This window comes from Ictalurus punctatus, chromosome 23 (assembly GCF_001660625.3).
Source record: "Ictalurus punctatus breed USDA103 chromosome 23, Coco_2.0, whole genome shotgun sequence".
In the NCBI taxonomy this organism is placed as follows: Eukaryota; Metazoa; Chordata; class Actinopteri; order Siluriformes; family Ictaluridae; genus Ictalurus; species Ictalurus punctatus.
This window is the reverse complement of record NC_030438.2, coordinates 19,380,707-19,395,868: the sequence shown is the minus strand read 5'-3', so window position 1 is coordinate 19,395,868 and position 15,162 is coordinate 19,380,707. Positions and strand designations below refer to the sequence as shown.

General features: G+C 40.3%; 3 protein-coding genes across 6 annotated transcripts in view; 2 read left to right on the top strand and 1 right to left on the bottom strand.

Annotated features, from left to right (window-relative positions):
• Nucleotides 1–2,493, top strand: part of LOC108256297 (sialoadhesin) — a 14,631-nt gene extending 12,138 nt beyond the window's left edge. For 2 of the 3 annotated variants that reach the window (XM_017452982.3, XM_047150121.2), the window contains 3 exons: nt 972–1,238; nt 1,766–1,859; nt 2,029–2,493. In XM_017452982.3, the coding sequence (XP_017308471.1) occupies nt 972–1,238; nt 1,766–1,859; nt 2,029–2,083 (416 nt within the window). In that variant the 3' untranslated portion in view covers nt 2,084–2,493. The remainder of the gene's footprint in view (nt 1–971; nt 1,239–1,765; nt 1,860–2,028) is intronic. The other variant, XM_047150122.2, reaches the window with a different exon arrangement.
• A 534-nt stretch (nt 2,494–3,027) lies between these two features.
• On the bottom strand, nt 3,028–11,961 carry si:dkey-33i11.1 (B-cell receptor CD22). 2 transcript variants are annotated; one of them, XM_017452979.2, is made up of 12 exons: nt 11,503–11,961; nt 11,320–11,375; nt 10,813–11,169; nt 10,008–10,265; nt 8,293–8,562; nt 7,147–7,416; nt 6,348–6,617; nt 5,817–5,898; nt 5,394–5,442; nt 5,207–5,296; nt 4,236–4,384; nt 3,028–3,808 (listed from the first exon to the last, which is right to left on the bottom strand). In XM_017452979.2, exons 2-12 carry the CDS (start codon nt 11,366–11,368, stop codon nt 3,706–3,708), a joined length of 1,947 nt encoding a protein of 648 aa, XP_017308468.1. In that variant the 5' UTR covers nt 11,369–11,375; nt 11,503–11,961; the 3' UTR covers nt 3,028–3,705. The 2 variants fall into 2 exon arrangements, with proteins under 2 accessions (XP_017308468.1, XP_047006076.1); XM_047150120.1 differs by having other exon boundaries at nt 4,236–4,330; nt 11,320–11,961.
• A 1,066-nt stretch (nt 11,962–13,027) lies between these two features.
• The window catches only part of dnase2 (deoxyribonuclease II, lysosomal), an 8,064-nt gene continuing 5,929 nt past the window's right edge, over nt 13,028–15,162 (top strand). Inside the window, exons 1-4 of the mRNA XM_047150119.2 lie at nt 13,028–13,311; nt 13,622–13,717; nt 14,293–14,452; nt 14,776–14,866. Of these exons, the coding sequence (XP_047006075.1) occupies nt 13,623–13,717; nt 14,293–14,452; nt 14,776–14,866 (346 nt within the window). The 5' untranslated portion in view covers nt 13,028–13,311; nt 13,622. The remainder of the gene's footprint in view (nt 13,312–13,621; nt 13,718–14,292; nt 14,453–14,775; nt 14,867–15,162) is intronic.

Genomic DNA, 15,162 nt, shown 5'->3' with positions numbered 1-15,162 from the left:
TTTTTTTGTAACTTTTCCAGGACTGTATGTTGGCACCTACACAGCACACCTCCACTAACACTGGCACTTTTTGTGAAACTCAACAACCTTTTTCCGCACATCACAGCTCTATTCCTCGCTCTTACCCATCGTTATGAATGACTAAGGGAATTTGACCTGTGTGTTACCTCATATTTACACCCCTGTGAAACAGGAAATCATGGTTTAACAATTTCCTGTTCCTAGTCTCCCAGGTGTACTAAAAAAAAAAGGTAAAATATCAATACGAATATACTTCAAATATATTTTTCTCATATGAATTCATAAGGGTGCCGATAATTGCTGCACGCCTATATTTAACAAAGATTTTTTTTTTAATAAACCTGTCTTTTATTTCCAATTGTTTCCTATCTATGAGAGCAGAGTGTTTTTGTGAATTCTTTCAAACAAAAGATCAAAAGGTTAAACAATAAAGACAAAATTTCACAGCCTTCTTTGCTTCACCAAGGGTGCCAATATTAGTGGAGGGAACTGTACAATTCTATGTATTTATGTACGGATTGGGTTGAACCGTATATAAATCATGAAGCGTAAACAAAATCCGATCTCTTTTATTTTTATAACACACGCCGCACATACTGTATATTTGTGTAGCTATTGTGCTGACACGGCATTTTCCTTCTGTCTGTCAAAACACATCATGACTCTACAACGACAGAACGTTTCAACTTAAAGGTCAGACGCTTCCTCAAACAAACCCGACGTTTATGTTCTCTTGTTGAATTAAAAGGAGAAGTGAAAATAGCTGTTCTGTGGGAAGGGAAGTAAACACTCTTACAAAATGGCTCTTATTGAATAACTATTCCGAACGGTTCTGAGCATACCCACATGGTTCTACATGGAACCCTGTCTGATAGCTTGTACGGTTCAATACAGAATACCCCCTAATGGTTCGAGATTTGGTGTTTGTTTTGCTTGTTTTTTTCTCCCAGACCCCCCAGTGAACACGTCAGTGACGGTCGCCAGCTCAGACCGGATCGTCGTGGGGAAATCCCTCACCCTGTCCTGTACCAGCTTCACCGCCTCGCCTCTGACCACCTTCACTTGGTTCCACATGAACGGAAGCATGACTTTAAGAGGCACAGGCCAGAATTTCACTATAGAGCATCTCAGTTCTAAAGACAGTGGGTTGTACACATGTGCTGCCCAAAACATCTGGGGCTCCCAGAACGCCACCATTATAATCACCGTCCAGAAAGGTAACTAGATCACAACTTTTATTCTTTGATACGATCTCGAGTTTTCATGACGTTCTTTATATAAGTAAGGAATAAACCACGCGGTGTCCCGCTGATATAAGAAAATAATCAACGATGGGATGGTCGGACGAAGTGGCGTTAGTGTTAGCGCCTCAAATCTGAAGATTTCTCTATGACGGCATATCGTAACGTATTTCATTCCTCACATATGTGCAACACTATTTATTTATTTATTTATTTATGTATTTATTTATTTATTAAGGAACGGCATGGACGTCTTATCCTTTAATAGTTACATGCAATGTTGTGGAATGCCCGTCAAACAGGTTACCTTACATCCTGTTCTCACTTACGCTATAGCAGCTACAAACAGCCATTCCCTCACATTCGCGTAAAGTCCATAAGACAGCAAAAAATGGTCATATTACCGAGAAAGCGCACAGCACTTCTGACGCAAAAGGATATACATTCATTGCATATTCACTGAAGAAGTGTGTGTGTGTGTGTGTGTGTGTGTGTGTGTTCAGCAGAAGAAAGCAGCCCTGCCTCCACTACTGTCATTGTGGTCGGAATTATCCTCCTGCTCATAATAATAGCCACCATTGTTGCTTGTACTAAAAGGTGAACCGGTTTTATTTAAACGTGCTTCATAACTACACAGAACACGATTAAAACTCAGATCGCTTGTATTTTTCTCATCTGTAAGTCACTTTGGATAAAAGCGTCTGCTAAGTGAATAAACGTAAACGTAAATAACAAATGACCTCTGAAACATGCATTTTTCTTTCAGAAACACCGCCTCTAAATCTCTTCAGTCAGTGTTCAACGATGACGGCAACCTCTGATCACTGTCGGATCAAGAGCGGGAGAAGGAAACGTTTCTTCTCTCTTCTGCGTTCGGTTCATATTTATTGAATGGATTAAAACGGTGTCATAAAATGCAGCTGTTTAAATATCTTATTATGATCTAGGTTTCATCGGAATATCGAGTCTTTAACGGTGTGAAATATTCATGATGTAATAATGTATGTGTTTTTATTCTGTTTTATTAGAACAATGTAGACTTGCAGGTTTTTTTTTATTATTTTTATTATGAGGCTGATCACATGCTCTGATCCCAACTTCTTTCCAAGTGCAGGGAATCACCCCCCCCCCCCCCCCCCCCCTTTATCACATTAGTACATGGCTAACGTACATGTGTTTATAAAGATGAACTGAAAATAAAACGAAATTATAATCTAGAAATAGAACGACAGCATGCCTGTGTGTCCAAACTCAATATATACAGTGTGTCATTGCAATAATTATTGATTTGAGTCTATGTAGGATGCATTAATAACTATAAACTTTATTTTTTTTTACACGCTATCAGGTCATTATAGCAGCTATAAACAGTCGTTCCCTCTCCAGTCTTTCTTTGTTTCTCTGTCGGGAAGTTAAGAAGACAAAAACAACACCAACACAGCTTGTCATGTTACTGAGAAAGCAGTAAAAGTGTAAAATCCTCTGTCCTGAAGGTGTCGGGAAACTTAAAGTCACAGCTTTGACTGTTACAGAGTGTTGGTATTTTTTAAGTCTGTTCATTAGTCTTTTATGTTCACGTGGAGTGTCTGCTGTATGAGAACGAGCTGTTACTAGAGAACACCGATCGTGCGTTACACGTTAGAACAAGCGCAAGTTGTGATTTGTGGCTGCAGTCCTGTTAGAGCCGCTGTTACGGTACGGAAAATTAATCAACACCTTCCGACCAATCAGAGTCTAGAATTGACCTAGGACACACACAGGATCGTGACGTTTTGGACAGAATAGTTTTATTGAAAGTGAGAATGTCAGTCGAATCAATTACGAGGAATGATACTGTTCGTCAGTAGTACATCGAGCTTCGTAAGGATGGTGATCATATCAGCTTATTTTCAGCAATGACGACAAAATCAGCTAGGCTTTCTCACTGTTGACACAATTATAACCTCAGATGAAGACTGAACAGACATCTTAGTGGATTCAGATGAATTCAGAACAGATTTAGGTAAGCTTCGTGATAACCCTAACCCTAACCCCCCAACCCTAACCCTAACCCCTCTAACCCTAACCCCTAACCTTAACTCTAACCCTAACCTCCCTAACCCTAACACGAGTCATTAATCTAGAATCTGAATCTAGACCAGGGATTAGATTTATACCTCTGAAAACGGTTTGGCAGTACAGCAGATGTAGTATGACCTATTTTGTCCTAGGTAAATCAAACACAGCTAGCATGGCATCATGTTATGCTAAATCTGAACATTAACTAGCCACAATGTACAGTATGCAGTGTTTCTGGCTAGTTCCATTAGCATGACAGATACATGCTATAATCACGTTTAGTATTTTATTATCTCGGCATAATTATATGGACAAGGTCAGGTTGAACACTGAATCATTAGTTACTCAAGATGACTGGACATGTGGTGTTACATAGTTCCAGCAGTTACGGCTGTTTGGCCAGGACAGAATAAACAACACCGTGTCTGTCTTTAATCTCCTTCTCAGCGCCATCTTGTGGAAGGTTTGTGACTTGCACTTGGTCCCAGCTGTAAAAAAAACAAAACAAAACAACAACAACAAAAAATTAAAAATCACGTAAGTAATAACTAATCCATTGTTTTATTTGTGATTAGCCAACTCAGTGCTCATAGGTTTTGTATTCCCTCCATTACCTGCTGAAAAAACCCCCAATAGAAACAGTCACAGAAATTCTAATGGTTTCCATTACAAATACCATTACAAACCATCAGCTAACCATTAAAATAATTACCATTACCAGTCCTTAATGGTATCCACTAGACATAACATGCCACCAATAGCAGGCAACAAATTACCCGTAGAGACCCACAAGGACCAGGACAATTTCCATTTCAACCCATACAATTCCCATTATAAGCGTTAAAACCATTAAAATTTCTTTGAGGGTTTTTTTTTTTTTTTTTCAGCAGGGTTAGATTAGAATAAAAGTCTAACCTTGGTCTTGCTGTACGAGAGTAATGCACAGTGACGTATTTGACTTTCCCGTCGTCGCCATCTTTCCCATCTGTCTCAGTTTTCTCCACAGCTTCCTTAAGGGGCACAATGGAAGGATGAATGTTGTCATGAATGTCTTCTGGTTCCTCCTACCACAAACATCAAACCTTTCTTTGAGCTTAGACCCTTAATCATAGCCGCGTCGTCTCCCCAACCCCCCCAAAATAAATCAATTAGGTAACACCATACTATATAATGATGTTTGTAAGGCTACTCTGCAGCTACATAACTCCTTTCCGACAGCTGACATTAACATACACAAACATTTATAAATGCTTACTCCAACATGACAGCTCTGAGTCAGAGTCGAGTGGGAAAATGTGTAATGAGTGAACCTGATGTGAACCTGACATTTAAAAAATGACTTCTTATGACAGCTGGTATGGTCATATTAATCTATTAATATTTATATTAACCGTCATATATAGCTTATGTAGCCTTATAAACACTGAGCTTAGGTAAAGTGTTACCTATGTGACAAAAGCTGAAACAATTCAGCATTATTACACCAGATCATATGCATAAGCTTTCATTCACAGCTAGTTCCAGATAGTATGCTAGCTCCTTTGTTAGCTTGACACAAATCTGTGGCTTTCAAAAAAGTAAAAAGTAAATTCCCCTATTGTGGCAAGTTAGCATTAGCTTCATGTCACAGCTAGTATTGTATGACAACTTCACTCATTCATACTGTAGTTTCTCCTTTTTCAGACCCACATTTGTGGTTGACGGTGCTCTTATTTAAACATCTCTCTAGGAATATCGAAAAGATATCGAGAAGGCTATCTATCTATCTATCTATCTATCTATCTATCTATCTATCTATCTATCTATCTATCATCACCATCATCATCATCTTTATCAACAACAACAACAACAACAACAACAACAACAACAACATTGCGCTAACTCACTGGAATGTCTGCCATCTTTGAGCTTTGGGGCTGAAAATTTGGTTGAGGACATTCATAAAAGAGTGTGTCCACTTCCATGGGTGATCCGAGCTAAATACAAAATGGAAAGTTTAGACTGTGCCACACGCAATATTATAGAAGCAGAAAATCAGATCATTTAAGATCTAAAGTTATATAGTGAAAGGACCTGCTTGTCTATTTCCAGTGCTTCACTGTCCACTCGGTGCATATTCTTACTGCAGAACAAATATTAGACATTAGTATAACAACAACAACAACAACAACAACAATAATAATAATAATAATAATAATTAGAAACTTTATTATGAAGGACATTTCATACATTAAAATGCATCTCAAATGATTTACATAGACATAAAATATAATTGTAATTTAAACTGTAAAAGACACACACACACACAAATAAATAAAAACAATAAAATAATAATAATAAACTAACCAAAAATTAAATAATTTATTAAGATAAAATAATAATAATAATGAATTGGGTCAATCATGGAATTGTAGCTTCAGAAAAAAGAATTAAGAAAAAAAATGTACATTATCAAAAATACTTCATAGTGTGATTTAGAATTTTGTTAATCATGACCTGATCATGACGGCGACCGTCAGAGTGATGAGTGCTACAGAAACACAAACTGCAGATGCCAGAGCGATGACCTTCAGCCGACCTGTCAATCAAACACAAACTCAAATACTTGCCTCCATTTAAGTGCCGAGTTTAAACGTTCATACAGGTGTCATTGTGACACAAGACGTTTAACTGAAACTAATTTAACACCTCACTCTTTCACTTTTAAAATCCATGTGTGTTACTAGATTCGCCAGTGAACTTCCCTAGAAGTACCCCGTAAGTACTTGAACTTGACCCACATGACTGAAGTGAAATCCTTTGGGTTCTGCTTTAAGCTAAAGAAGAAGCGGACGTGACATCACACACTTCTGACTATACTATAGATAGGGAAGAGAAATGCACTCACATGACATCTCACACCCAGAACGGATTTAGTGCACAACAAATGAAGGGTTCCTGGACACGTGTTAGGGTTCATTTCAGGTTAAGATGAACTTAGCATTCTCCAAGATCTAAAACCAGAATAATGATGTGAAGCGCGCGAACCTCGCACCCTGACGGTGAGTACCGGGGAGCTGTGTACGCCGATGCGGTTGCGGGCCTCGCAGTAGTACTGGCCGCTGGCTCCGGTGCTGACCTCAGCGATGGTGTAGCTCTGGCCCGATCGCGTTTCCCAGGTGTCAGCGGCATTGATCCGGTGCCAGGTGTAGTTCTCCACCGCCGGGTTCGCCTGACTGCTGCAGGTCAGGGTCAAGGAGCCGCCTGCCTCGATCACGCTGGACGGATGAGCCAAAACCGAGGTGTTCTTGGGGGCATCTGAAGGACGGAGGACAAAACACAAAGAGGACAAAAGACAAGACGTAGAAAGGACAAGAGAGAAAAGTGAGGGTTGGCAGGAGCGAAAGATTGATTGATTGGTTTTTCAAGGACTAATAAAGGCAGCAGTGTGGTGATCTTTATTTCACTCAGAAACCTGATCCAGATTAGATGAGCATGACTTTCCTACATCAAGTCACAGCTACATTATAGAATATAAGATCACTAACACTGACTTAATATCCGATGATGTAATTCAAGGTGCAGTTTGTATTTAATAAAAAAAACTCGAATAGTCATATACTTTCAAGCAAAACATAAAAACTACGAGTCACAATGTTGCTGTATAAAGAATCTCACTTGTTTCTTCACTTCAAGCAGCTTTATACATTTTTCCGGCCCTGAAACAAGCTCCGCCTCCAAGCCTGAACAGCTTGATATTCAACACGTCATTGCAATTCACTTCACAGCCAGCAGATGGCTCTAGACATTACAAACAAGTATAAAAACGTTAATTTGGTGCACTTACACAACACAGACAGAGTGACGGGTGGAGACATTCCCATTCCCAGAACGTTCCACACGGTGCAGTAATACTGCCCGGCATTGTGTGAGCGCACGCTGGTGAAGGTGAGGTTCCGGGAGGAACCTTTAGCCCAGGGTTGACCTCCGATGACCTTGTACCAGGTGTATCTCTTCACTGGTGGGTTAGCGTTGCTGATGCAAATCAGGTTGACCGCGTGGCCCTCCATGATGTCACCTTTGGCACTGATTAGGACGTTCGTGTTCTTGGGAGAATCTGAGACCGTAACAAGGTGGAGCAATACATGAAGACATGACACATGGTTTTGGTAAGTCAGTCACTCAGCACATGTTTCCTGGATCAGGTTCTAAATTTGTTCATTTGAACCTTAACCTTGCGGTCTTGATTTAGAGAACTAGGCCAGTGTGACATGATGTTCTGCCAAAAATACAAATATTACATAAGAACCAATGACCTAATGTTAACTTTCTGTGGAAGAGACACTGAATCAGAGGCGAGACAGACAGAAAAACAGCACACTAATAAGTCTAAAAGTGTAAAGTGTCTGTGGCGTGAATTTGACCTTGATTTTTTTCCCAAATGGACTGAAAAGCAAGGATAGAAAGCTAACAAGCACAAGATAGACATAAAAAAATTCTGGCACCCTTAAGGGTTCTTCGGTTTGTCCTTCTAAAGCCCTGGTTCGCAAATTGGAGGCTGGGAACCAACCGGCTTTGTGAAATAAATCTGTACTGAGGCTCTCCAAGAATTTGCAACAGAGCTTCTGCAACAGAGCTTCCTTTTCTGAAATTCTTCCAAGTAGAACCTCTTTAAGACTCTACAATGCTTAACCATCCAAAGAACCCTTAAGGAACTAAACAAGGTCAACACATTCAGCTCTGTTTGAAAAGCATCTGAGGTTTGCGGAGGACTGTACTACATTCTTTGAAAAAAAAAAAGATTTTTTTGGAGAAAAGATTCCATCTAGCACCCTAAAGTGTCCCATGGTTTGTTCCTCTTTAAGAAGAACTCTTTAAGATTTCAAACACAGTTTGAGGCTTTCAGTAGATCCTCGGTAGGACACTAGGACTAGAACTTATCCAGAAAGATCTTGCGGAACCCCTGGAGTGTACTGTAGCAATACGCTCTTACAGGTAACGTTGACCAGAACGGGTCTGGAGCGCTCGGTGCCGATGGCGTTGCGGGCCATACAGAAGTACTCTCCGTGGTCTCGGTAGTCCAGACTCCAGAGCTTGAGCTCGGGTTTGAAGCTGTCGGGAACGCTGCCGCTCTCGCCCTCTCTGAACCAGGTGAAGCTCTCCACCTCCGGAGCTCCTTCGCTGCTGCACGTCAGAGTCACGGAGTCGCCTTCTGTCAGGGGACCATGTGTACTCGACAGCACCGAGGTGTGACGCGGAGCATCTGAAAGAGCAGGAGAGGACATCCTGGGACATTAAAGCAGCACTTTATGACTTTTACAGCTCTGAGTCGCTCTACTATGGGGTGGGGCTTATTTCTGGGACAGAAAATGGTGATTTGCAGAAGATTATATTATAATCTATTATATCTATTATAATTATTGCATTTATATTTATTATATTTTTTATTACTAGATTAAAAATATAATACGACCAAGTGCACATTTAAACTCAACATATTATTGTAGTACACATTAGATAGATAGATAGATAGATAGATAGATAGACAGATAGACAAATAGATAGATAGATAGATACACACATACGCACATATCTAGATGGACAGACAGACAGATAAATACATAGATAGATAGACAGACAGATAGATAGACAAATAGATAGATAGATAGATAGATAGATAGATAGATAGATACACACATATGCACATATCTAGATGGACAGACAGACAGATAAATAGATAGATAGACAGACAGATAGATAGATAGATAGATAGATAGATAGATAGACAGATAGATAGATAGACAAATAGATAGATAGATAGATAGATAGATAGATAGATAGATACACACATATGCAAATATCTAGATGGACAGACAGACAGATAAATAGATAGATAGATAGATACATAGACAGATAGATAGATAGATAGATAGATAGATAGACAGATAGATAGATAGATAGTTAGATAGATAGATAGATAGATACACACATATGCACATATCTAGATGGACAGACAGATAAATAGATAGATAGACAGACAGACAGATAGATAGATAGATAGACAGACAGACAGATAGATAGATAGATAGACAGATAGATGATAGATAGATAGACAGATAGATAGATAGACAGATAGATAGATAGATAGATTGATAGTTAGATAGATAGATAGAGAGATAGATAGACAGATAGATAGATAGATGATAGATAGATAGATAGATTGATAGTTAGATAGATAGATAGACAGATAGACAGATAGATGATAGATAGATACACACACATATGCACATATCTAGACAGACAGACAGATAAACAGACAGACAGACAGACAGATACATTTCATACATACAGTGGATATAAAGTCTACACCCCCCTGTTAAAATGGCAGGTTTTTGTGATGTACTTTTTGACCATAATACTAAACGATATGTTTGGCACAAAAAAATAAACCACCGCACATCACCAAAAGAACACCGTCTCCACGGGGACTGAGGCTTTCATCAGGGCGGAGGGAATAAGGAATAGTGAAATAAAATAAAAATAAGCTGAAATAAAAATACCAAAATAAAATATGAATAATTAACATTATCATATGCGTATGAGAATGTGCTAAATATTGTTATTATATGAATATGATTTTTTTCAATTCCTTTAAGGAGGATGAGCTTTAAGTGCATGTGTAAGATTAACGTAAGTTTCTGCGCTCACATCCCACAGCCAGGCCGATGCTGGGAGACTGGACGTTCTGCGGGGGAACAGGTCTGCAGTAGTACGTCCCGGTGTGCTGAGTGTCGAAGTTATAGATGGGCGACACTTTGTCTGAGTAGCCCAGGTTAACTCCGTTCCTGTAGAGGGCGAAGGTCTTTCCCGCAGCCGCACAGCCTCGAGCCACGCAGCTCAGAAACACCGTCTCACCTGACGCGTACATGTTCGAGATTCGCGCAGGATGAACCTGAACCTGGAGCTCTGTGAGAAAAAAACCACCAAATATTAACCCGCGTACTGTGCATCACAGCGCTCTCGGATGCTGCATTCTGATTGGTCGGAGGGTGTTGATTCGTTTTCTATAATAGCCGCTCTGACAGTAGTGCAGCTGCACATCGCAGGTTTATTCTAATATTAACGCGCTCGTTCTCATACGTCATCGTTTCTATAGAAACAGCTCGTTCACAGTGACGCTCCACGTAAACGGATTTAAAAAAAAATTAAATGTGTGTAACCGTTGATACGGTGAAGTTTTCCGTCAGGAGGAATGTGTTTATGTAACGTTTATGGAAGGAGTCTCCAGTGCCAGCCATACATGTTCCATACATGATAAAAAAATTGCAGAAAACGTCACCATATCATCAGAGCTGCTGTTATAGAAAATGAATCAACACCTTCTGAGCGATCCGAATCCTGAATCCAAGAGCACTGTGGTGTAAGAGGTGTGTTTGTTTTTGCTCGTCTGGTGTAGTGAGAATTTAAAAACAGGACGGATTCTGAGACGAGACTGCAGCGAAATGTAAAGTACCCGTTACTGAAAGGTTGATGGAGTCCGGTGAGGTCCATCTCCCCTGCTGGTGGTCCGTCTCGAACCTGAAGTGATACTGACCTCCGTCGCTCAGCTTGATGGAGGTGATCTGCAGGCTGCACCTCTTGTAGCCGCCCACATACTTCACCCTGTCCCTGTAGGACGGACTGACCAGGTTAGGATCCGTGTGGTAGGCGAAATCCCGCTTCCCGTCGGCCGTAATGTGGAACCACATGACCCGCGTGGCGCTGGAGGGCGACGGGTAGTCGTAACGGCACGGCAGGATGACGGTGGTCCCGGCCCAGGTGCAGATGTCCGTCCTCGAGAAGCTCACCGTCCATCTGCTGCACCACGATCCTGAAAATAAACAGGAGTGCGTTTCACATGTTACCGATCCATAACGACTAATTGTGGACGCTATAAAAATACCCTGCACCTGCAAGGACACCTGGGTAACTTTACACTGAGGTAAAGCTTACGTTATGTTCGAGTTAAAGCGAGAATCACCTGGCAGAGCGACGGAGGCGACGATCAACACTGTCACGAGCGTCCACATGTCAGATCTTAAGCAGAAGAAGAAGAAGAAGAAGGACACCAGAGTATTCGCTAAGATATTTCAGAACTAGGAGTCAGTCCTTAATTAATCCAAAACACACACACACACACACACACACACACACACATACTCACTCCGACGGCCATCAGGAGGTGAAGACTCAGTGGAAGATGGTGACGGATGTTATAAATGTAGGAGAAGAGCCTCTAAGAAAGGAAGTGCAAGTAAGGGAGAGGTGACAGGAGGCTGGCCATCCCTCCATCTCTCTCTCTCTCTCTCTCTCTCTGTCCGTCTCGCTCTTCATCACTCCATCTCTCTCTCACCGTGTCTTCAGTGAAACTCGACCCTCCCCCGTGTGCCGAGGGCAGCAGTACCGAGCCGCTTCACCCGGACCGATCGATCCTTTTTGAATGTTTTTATTTATTTATCTGTTTGCTTTTTAAAAAACATACAACAAATAAATCCTGTACGGAAATGTCACGCGAATAATCAGATGATTCATGATTCACTTGTGAGATATAGACACTTCACGTTTTATATTTCACACATTTTCACACACGACTCCCTGAATTTCACGTGTGATTTGTACGTGACTCTTTTATTTTCACGTGATTTTCTTAATGATTTGTGATTTGTTTCAAATGATTTTCATATTTGATTTTTAAAACTGATATATATATATATATATATATATATATATATATATATATATATATATATATATATATATATATATATATTTTAAATGGCTCTTTCTGTTTTCCATGATTCGTTTATGGTCAACTGTGTAAATAGTTTTTTTTTTCCCAAGTGCAATTTTTTTGATCAGATTATTAATTTGTCACGTGATTTTTACACAATCCATTTATTTTCACGCATGAATCATTTATTTCCACAAGCGATTCCCTCACAGGATTTATTTACTTATACAATTTATTTTTCATGATTCGTTTATTCTCAAACGTGAACACCCCCCCCCCCCCATTCACTCATTTTTGTATCATTTTTGTGTCATTTATGTGTCATTTCTCATTTTAACAGCTGCAATTCATTATTGTGTTTATTCCATTGTGTCTCGGAGATCTAAGCACAATTTGATTTGACCCCCAACCCCCCCCCGAAACAATTTCCCAGACAAGTTCAACTCTTCATCTTCAGTTCTTCGATTTTCCTCTCGGTTCATCATTCGCGTCTGTTCTATTGATTATGTAATACCGCTCCAGGACACCAGATGGCGAAGATGTAAACAGCGCCGCTCCCTTTCTTACACCCTAGACATGTAAACTAATCCTGACACGTCTACGGCGCCGCCATGTTGCAGAGGGCAACTTGCTCGGTTGAACTGATTGAACTGTACTGCATTTAGATGTAATAATCCCCAAACAAGGAATTACATCATAACAAATTTTTCTATGTTATCATGTCTGACGAATTCACATCATTAGTCTATTATTCAAAAATCAAAACGCTTGCTCGCGTACCACACACAGCTTTTTTGCTGAGGGTTCCTGTAGTTAGACTCAATCGGTGCTTTTATACGTAGAAATCCTAGACGTATGTGATAAAGCTCATTTTGTGAAAATCCTCTAAACATTAACCGAATTAAAGTCACTTTATTGTCAGCGTAGATCCACGTATTTTCCTGTGTTTACACTGGATTCTGCCCTTTCCAATATGGCGGCCGCTGTAACATAGAGACGGAAGATAGCGAAGGCGGATAATGCGGTTTTCATGTCTTTGGGCATGTGTTTAGACATGTCTTGAACTCGTGATTATAGTGCAGCTGGCTGCAAAATGAGGATGTGCTTGTTTTTTTTTTAGACGAGTTTCGAGTCGAACCGAGTAGAATACAGAAATGCTACTCGTGTGATTAGTTCCTGAACGGTTAGTTGTCACAAATGGGAATTTGAACTACAGTCAATTTGCCGTCTCATCTCAGCAAGGTAGGTTTGCGAAAACAGCTGTTTTTGTGATTTTAAAAATATATATTGCGGGTTTATTAGATGTAATTTTGGAAATGCTTAGTATAAAAGTCAGTTTCTCCAACGGACAAGAGATAGGAGGTAGATAAATTTGCCCATCTGTGGTATCTATGAGCAGTCAGAAATGTTCAGTCCGGAATTTTCATGAACCCAGCCTTTATTCACAGATTTAAAAAAAAAAAAAAGAGAGAGAAGATAATGATAATAATAATAATAATAATAATAATAATAATAATAATAGTATTTTTGTTTCTTTCATTACCCCCAACAGCATGTTCGTGTTTCTCTTGTTATTCCTCCTGCAGCCAGCAGAGGGCGCCAACACCACAATCTCCTGCATAGACGACCAGGGAAACGCAGTTGACTGGTTGGTTCAGTTAACAAAATACCGTTCGTTGTTATCGCGATATTCCGATATCGCCGCAGACTGCTGCGTGAAAATAAACTATTTGGGAGATTTGTTTTTGTTAGTTGAAATGCGGACCAAACATAGCCAAAACACGTCTCTAATCACAATGTCACAAAATGAGACAAATTTAAAAAATAAATAAATTTGTTAAAGGCACGTAACGTCCTGCAGTTTACAGATATTAATAGCGATAAGTAAATTTCATTTCTGCACCCATTTCTAATGGAATATCACTAAAGAAATAAAAAACCCCACTGTGTGTTATAGGAAGATAATCAACACCGGCGTGGTGGGGTGAAGCGGAGTTACTGATATCACCTCGAAGTTGATTATTTTCCTATAACGGAACATCCTGAAGCGCTTTATTCCTCTTACACCACAGGAATTTGCCAGTGGTGAAAAGTGTTCATGTATTATTGAGCAACATATTATATATTTTTTTATCCGTTTATAGTTATGGTTAATGTTGTGGAACATCCTTGAAACGAGTCAGTTGACCTTCCTTGAAGAATCGATTTCCTCTCGTCTTTTAGGTTCTACCTTTACAAACTGCCACATCCTCATGAGGAGCCCCCTGAGGAAGGTCTGAAGTACCTGCTGCTGGAGGAGCAGAGCGAGGGCTGGACGGAGGGCGGAGGTCTGGTGGGAGACGTCACGGGGGCTTTAGGCCGGAGCCTCGGGCCGCTGTACGAGGTACGCTAAACTGCGCAGCTTGTATTCGCCCTGACGCGAGTCGGAACCGGTCTCATGACGCGTTTCTAAACGTGCCGAAGTTTCGCTTCCTTTATTTTTTGCGAATGTTTTTTGTTTTTTTTCCTGCTCGTTCAGCTTTCTCAGATTCGCAGCTGCACGCATCAGAGGGAAGTGTGTATGCAGACGACCGATTACGATAAATATAGTGCTGTTTGTATTTATTCTCCCGTACCCGTGTACTGTAACGATTTATAATCTCACTCTGCTGTGTCTGTAAAAAATAAAATAGTGTGTGTGTGTGTGTGTGTGTGTGTGTGTTACAGGAGGGTGACCTGGGGTACATCCTGTACAACGATCAGCCCCCAGAACAGCGGCATGTGGACGATGCAAACAGAAGTGGAGGACACACCAAAGGTGAGTGCAAAAATGTAGAAATAAAGTTTTCTCTCGTATTCGCCTCTTCACGATGTTTTCAAATCTGTCACCACAGCACTGTTGAGTTCTGGACTCTGATTGGTTAGACGATAGTCAATTAGAGTTAATTATGAGTTCTTAAAGAACCCCTGAAGAACCTGTTTTGGAATCCCAAGTACCTGTAATTATCCAACTAACCCTTAAAGGATCCTTGAAGAAGCTTTTTTCAACCCTAAACAGCACAGGTCCGTGAATGGTTCTGTCAAGTGGCATTGAATAATTCCAGGTCCTTAGAT